Source organism: Spodoptera frugiperda, chromosome 29, assembly GCF_023101765.2.
Source record: "Spodoptera frugiperda isolate SF20-4 chromosome 29, AGI-APGP_CSIRO_Sfru_2.0, whole genome shotgun sequence".
Lineage (NCBI taxonomy): Eukaryota > Metazoa > Arthropoda > Insecta > Lepidoptera > Noctuidae > Spodoptera > Spodoptera frugiperda.
Window position 1 is genome coordinate 12,112,101 of NC_064240.1, and position 6,862 is coordinate 12,118,962.

At 34.9% G+C, this 6,862-nt stretch overlaps 1 protein-coding gene across 2 annotated transcripts; it reads right to left on the minus strand.

Moving 5' to 3' along the window:
• Nucleotides 1-529: 529 nt before the first annotated feature.
• Nucleotides 530-6,234, minus strand: LOC118268286 (waprin-Phi1-like). 2 transcript variants are annotated; one of them, XM_050706381.1, is made up of 3 exons: nt 6,070-6,234; nt 1,547-1,747; nt 530-716 (listed from the first exon to the last, which is right to left on the minus strand). In XM_050706381.1, the coding sequence occupies exons 2-3, from the start codon at nt 1,728-1,730 to the stop codon at nt 553-555; spliced, it is 348 nt and encodes a 115-aa protein (XP_050562338.1). In that variant the 5' UTR covers nt 1,731-1,747; nt 6,070-6,234; the 3' UTR covers nt 530-552. The 2 variants fall into 2 exon arrangements, with proteins under 2 accessions (XP_050562338.1, XP_050562337.1); XM_050706380.1 differs by lacking the exon at nt 6,070-6,234 and adding an exon at nt 3,027-3,191.
• Nucleotides 6,235-6,862: the final 628 nt, after the last annotated feature.

A 6,862-nucleotide genomic window follows, 5' to 3' on the forward strand; every position in this document is an offset into this window, starting at 1 on the left:
TCGATAACACCCTGTATGATAATAACAATCACTGGTGGCTAACTTTTTATCATATAAGGGCAGAGACATACTGCTAGGTTATTTAACCCGTACATAGGTTTAACACGGTCAAAATTTTGTAATTATTTTTAAGACAGTACCTTTGTTTCAATATATAATTAATAAATTGGACGTTGTTTCATTCTAATGATTAAAACTAATGATAGTCTGTATCTTGTAAGTTAACACATTCATTTATTTAGTTTAACGTAAAGTTTGCATAAGAGAAAACTAGATGGCGTTAGCAGTAAGTGCAATTCGAATTATCCCTACTATTATACAAAACAAATGGTGAAGTAAAACAATACTATGCTGAAATTCGCATCAAAATCAGTTCAGCGAAACGCGAGATAATAGCGCACAAACATATATACATATATACACAGATCAAACCGAGAACATATATTTCAAAGTCAGTTAAAAATTATAACATACTTATTTAAAATCAACTAGTACACAATTAAAGCTGAATAAAAATAAAACAACAGACTTATTTAAATAGATTTTACTATTCTAATCAGTTGGTTGTGCTGGGTCCACATCGGGTTTCTGACACATGTACGCTCCACATCGGTTGGGGCAGCACTTGAGGGTCCGCGGGCAGTCGGAGTCAGTGGTGCACATGTCACTGCACACCCACGCTCCTCGCGGCTGCTCCGGGCAAAGACCTGGCTTCACTGGAACATTTTAAGAAATAGATTAGTCTATCGGTCAGTAGTAGCACAGAGTCTGGATTGTGTGACTCACAGCTTATTACATGGGACTTATAACAAATGGTGAAATGTGGGTGTGTATTGTATAGCGGCATTACATGCTGTAATATGCACCTCTGCCCACACCTTCGGGGATAGAAGGCGTGACGTTGAAAAAAATCTATGGGATAAAATAAAACACTGTTTGTTCTACTAGTCGCATCTTTACAACTCAAACATGTAGTTGAATTATGGAGACAGAGATTATGGAGTTTCTTGCTCGTTCTTTTCCATTTGAAGCTACACTTTGGAACGAGCACCTAGTTTCACTGAGTAGCAGACTGACAGACATTTATTTCTTTATTTGTATATAATTGGAATAAATGATTTGACTTTGACTTTGATTTATATGCATGATACATTGTCACATAAAGTTAGCACAGATCAAGTATTTGGCTGAACCAAATAACCTCACACTCTTCACAAGAACTTTGCTTTCGAAATTCCCAATACTTTGGCCAACTCGTAAATAGGAGAAACATAGCATTCAGCACTCACACTTGCAACAAATAAAGTAATGACATCATCATTGTACCAGAGCAAAATATGACATAACCAGTCAACAATAAGGTACCTATTCCAACGAACCTGCATCCACAAAATGCCTCTGTGTCACAGCGTCCACACACATGGCTCCCCCACAAGCAGTGGGGCAACACTTTATGATTGTACCACAACAACACAGTACAATGATGATTGTACCAGACCAAAATATGACATAACCAGTCAACAATAAGGTCCCTATTCCAACGAACCTGCATCCACAAAATGCCTCTGTGTCACAGCGTCCACACACATGGCTCCCCCACAAGCAGTGGGGCAACACAACTGCTTAGGTTTCGTGCACGGAGACTCAGGTCCACAGGTTGCGTCACAAATGTCCACTGGGATGGTTGGGGGACAGGAGCCGATGATCTTGGCTGGCTCACATGATGACATGCCCACTAGGGATAGAGCTGGAATTCGATAATACAAATGTGTTATTTCTATTATGAAAATGGTTCTGTTATTTACAGTAAATGTTGTTAAGCGTACAATGCTATTTATAAATAATAGAAGTTTTGCGGTATCAGAAAGGTAACAAGCCTTTATGGTCTTAAAAATCAATCAATCTCCGCAATCTAAGCAATCTCCGCCGCTCATGGACACTCGAAACACCAGAGGCGCTACAAGTGTATTACCAACCATTTGGGGGTTAGGAATTTAAGCGTTGCTGGATTGGGAATGAAGAAGATTGGGAAGGAGCATAACGAAACACAAGCGTTATTTCACGTCGGTTTTCTGTAACGCTGTGGTAACACTTCATTCATGAAAATTACCTTACTAAAAATCTATACCATTTACAAAATATACTCTAGAGTACGCCATTAACAACATCCAGGTACTTCATCATCATTATCAAAGGACTTACTCAAATAAACAATTTACAGACATCTCAATGATCAGAATTTCATATCTTTTGATTTAAACACAAATAAAATATTCGGGCTTGGTGCAGAGTCCTCATATAAATTATTTATGCCTTCTTATGGAGCTCATTGCTATTCAAGAATGCTCAGTCAACAATAATCTTTGGTTGAACAAAACATTGACTTATTATTGTTAGAAGCGAAAATTTTGGAGATAGAGAAAGAGAGCTTTCGTACAAATTGAAAGTTGTTAAGAAGCGATTAGGATGAATGTTTTCGTTTTAATCTTTCAATATTCTTAGTATGAATTTGTAATTATGATATTGCGTTCTTGTTCGCTTGTGTTTAGTAGGCCACAGTTTTTTATGACGATGTATGTGTGTATGTAAACAGAAATCTTCAGATGATAACAATAGTACATTTTTACCCAACTGTTTGACTGTTCAGGGTCTAAAAGTAACAAAATATAGGTAAATGCTATGATTCAGTATTAAATTTCAAGTTAAATAACAGTGACTGCATGATGGGGAAATTGCAAATATAAACCAAAAATACCTGCATTATTTTTAACATAGGTATCTATAAATCAAACTACATAATTTCATTTCCATAAATAGGTTTATAATTACAATTACGAACCAGGAAAAATATCATATTATGTATGTAGTTAATGAACTCAAACATTAATTTAATCAAGTGAAAATAAACATAAATTCTGTTCCAAAACAAAAACAAGTACGTGTGTCATTAAAACATCACTTCTATGACAATAACAGGAAAATAAATAATAAATAATTATTATTATATTAAAATAAAATAATCTTACCGAATAATAACACGAAATAATACATTTTGTACACACACTCACTGGAATACTAATGATTTGTAATTGTCAGTCGGCGTGATTATCGCGAACTTATGACACTAATAATGTGATCTACGGTCAAGTAGAATGGAGAATTAATATTTATTTATTTATAAACTTTTCAAGTACACAAACTGGAATATAATGGTACATTTAAACGGGTTTGATAACGTAATTATACTGACATATTCTACCAAGCAACCTTAGGGTCAAGTGATTATTTATAACTACATCTAGTAATATTCAAAGCTCTTTAGAAATCCCTAAAACCGTTGTTTCTAATATCTATACTACTCCGGTACTGGCGCTGTGATAACTCGATGAAGCTGTTGTGAGTTATTGCGCATTAGATTCCGAGAATCTCAACAACTATTGTTGTAGTTGCGGTTAAGGTAAAGTGTTCTACTAAAATCAAAATGTTAACATATTATTTATTTAGATTTAGAAATTAATTTAAAGTTGGTTATATTATAAAAACTACAACTAGAGTTGTAGTTTAATTAATTTCTGCCGCTAACCTTCTCCTTGAATACTCGTAATTGCAGCTCTAAGTAAATATTGCCTTGATACTCAGACACTCAACAGGTTTTTCATTCGAACACTAGACGTCTAGACATGGTTTTAGGGCTAATGTAGCGATAATGGCATAATATTTCATTGTTTTATTCAGCTGTAGAAAAATCAACATTATTTTCTTGTGTACTTGAACCAATAAACCTGTCGATATCAAAATATTGTAGAGAAACTGTACATTTAGTACGAGTTTACTTGACATCTACCATCGAAACAAGAGCACGTTCAGCGCTTTGATTGGCCGGCTCGTATAAACCAGCCAATCAGACCGCCGCGCTAAAATACTTTAAACGTAAAGCAAACTCGTACTAAGGGTACAGAAGAGTTAATACTTTTTCTTAAGTCTGTTAAAGTATGTACGATATTTCGTCAATACACCTTGACGAAAAATCGTTCAAAAAACAAACTTTTTCGTCAACGTAGTTGGTCATCGTACTGGTCCGTGTGTCCACTCCGGTACTGTCACTGAGATAACTCGATGAACCTGTTTTAAGTCATTGCGCATTCGTTTCCGAGAATCTCAACAACTATTGAGTTGCGGTTAAGGTAAAGTGTTCCACTGAAATCGAAATAACGACTTTTTGTCGATGTTTATGAAGAGCCAATTGCCAAACACCACTGGTACGTAGGTACTTACGTACAGGATACTTATTCAGTTTAAAATATTGCTTTTGGGTTTTTCCTAATTAACCTAAAAACATCAACCCACTGGTCATCGTCATTACCATTTTCTCTGTTGAACTTTAACCCTCTAACATATAAAAGAAGGTTCCTATACAAAATTCATGTTTATAAGGCGGAATGGAAACCATAGTTGAGAGCGCTGTTGTCCAGTCTTCGTTAAACGTGCAGTCACTTAGTCAACTCTCACAATACTCGAAGGAAGAACTTTACCATTCCCGCTGCGCGCACTTAAAGAACTGTCAGACCACCAAAGATGGGATCCAGTAGGACTGATGCCTGATCCGGAGCTGCGGACTAACCTAGCGGGTTAACCGGGCTCCAGCTTGAAAAGCAGGAGTAGGAACGGGATGGTTTTAAGTCAGTAAGAGTCTGACACTCTCTCGCCTCGCCCAAGGCGGGAGAAGTCATTGGATGATTTGCCCTCTCAAAAACAAACCCTTCTTGGTGTAATGACAAATATATTCTACATGACCATACTCGCCACAGCATTGATTAAAAAAAAATACATAATATTAATATTAGTTGCAAAGAGAAACAACATGTTTGCATGCAGCGGACCCCACTTCGCCAGACATGCACGACTTGACGCAATGAGTATCCAAACTTTAATAACTATATGCCCAAATTTCATTCCAGCATACCCTTGAGGAAAACCACTGCAAATGAATCTGTACCTTCTTCCTCGCTAGATAAGGATTAAAATTGAACGGTGGGTTTCCCACTGATTAAACTTAAGTCTAGTGCACATGGAGATATGTAGATGTAGCTTAAATATTAGGTTTAGTGCTTCAAATATTAGTTTTATATTTAGTGGTCCCCAATTTTACTGCCTCGTTAGTATATTGTATGCCATGTTGAAGATTCGGTATTCAGGAAAGTAGGTGTAACTGAAATGTTCAAATAAAAATTAGCATTGAATTAAGGAAATTGTTAAATTAAATTGGTATCGTACTACAATGCGCACTAGTAGAAAGCAGTACAAATAGCACAAATAGAAAATTCATATCTCAAGACTATAATGAATGAATCAATATCTTAATTTCTATTTGTATTCATATGAATTTAATTCAGTACTTTAAATTATTCAGCTGTAATATTTTCAACATGAAACTGTAATACATAACATCGTAACCTCACGCCATAGAGGCCAGTCTCACTCGAGCGCGGATTACAAGATGTTACGGACATTAGGCAGCGTTCACACTGCGATCCAAAAGCGGGACATCACGTATTTTTAAGTTAAAAAACTACCTGGTAAGTACCGGAACATTTTTTCTAACAGATTAGGAAAGAGAAAAGAATCGTAGGATAAAACTTTTGTTGTATTTGCTATCAGCACATTTTTTCTGCTAGATTGGTAAAAAGATGAATAAATGCAAAGTGATTGTAGAATGAAACTGATTATGCAAATGACCACGTTATTCTATAGCAGTGTTTTAAAGAAAAAGAGTTTTGTTATTGCTTGTTTCTCCTGCGTTAAATTCTGAAAAGATGTCAGATTTATTGTTTAAGCTTGATTAACCTGTAACCTCCATGATATCTGGATCTGAGCCTGGTATATCATAATATTTACTACTCACTTCTACATGAATATATTTGGAAAAAAATCATGTAGACCAATTTAGCCCCTCACATTTTTGGAAAGACGACAAAAATAGCAGACGTTTTTCTTAAAAAAATATATGTATTATAATTTCTTTTAAAGTACAATATTAAATAATAAATAATTGAACCAATATGAACAAACCTTGACTGACATAAAGGTTATCACTAACACCGTTTTATTTTAATACCAGGAATCAGTTCTTAGAATGTTTGGAGCCGATGAAAATATTATCACAAAGGTCACTCGGTTTAAAGTTCGATGTTTTGCGTAATAAACCCAAAAGTATACGAGTATTAGATATTAATCACATTTTTATCCTCGTGTTATTATTTATTAGATAATATCCACATTTTATATAGTTGTTCTAATAGAGTTCGTAATGATACGGTAGGTGATTATGAGTAAACATGATGACTTATAACTGTGATGTAAAGTTTCCAGCTGCGAAATCTAGATGGCGTTAGTTGTACTGATTTAGTGATTGTGTGAATGTTCATCAATTTATTAGTATTAATAATACTTTCTTTAATTTGTGCATAGCCATCATGGGAGATGACTGTTTGCTGAGCAGAAGAGGGTTTTTCAATCAAACTGTTTTGTTTAGGTTCTCTTACCTTTTGCAACTAATTTGTAATGTAATATACGAATAATAAAACATTTTCTAATATTTTATTAAAATTACTAGAAAAACTCTATTCAACTGTAGCTAATGATAGTTCCTACTACTCTTTTACATCTTTTATAAAGATTCCGTTCGTTCCGTTGTGTTTTCAGCTAATACTCGAAGTTCTCAGTGTTCGTTTTAACGGAAATAATTTGATTTGTACTACTCTAGTAGACTAACAAGAAGCAATCATTGATACGTTCAGTTGAGGCACTTATAAACACTGAAAAAGTAAATAAATACTTACTTTTGTCCTTGGACATTTAAATG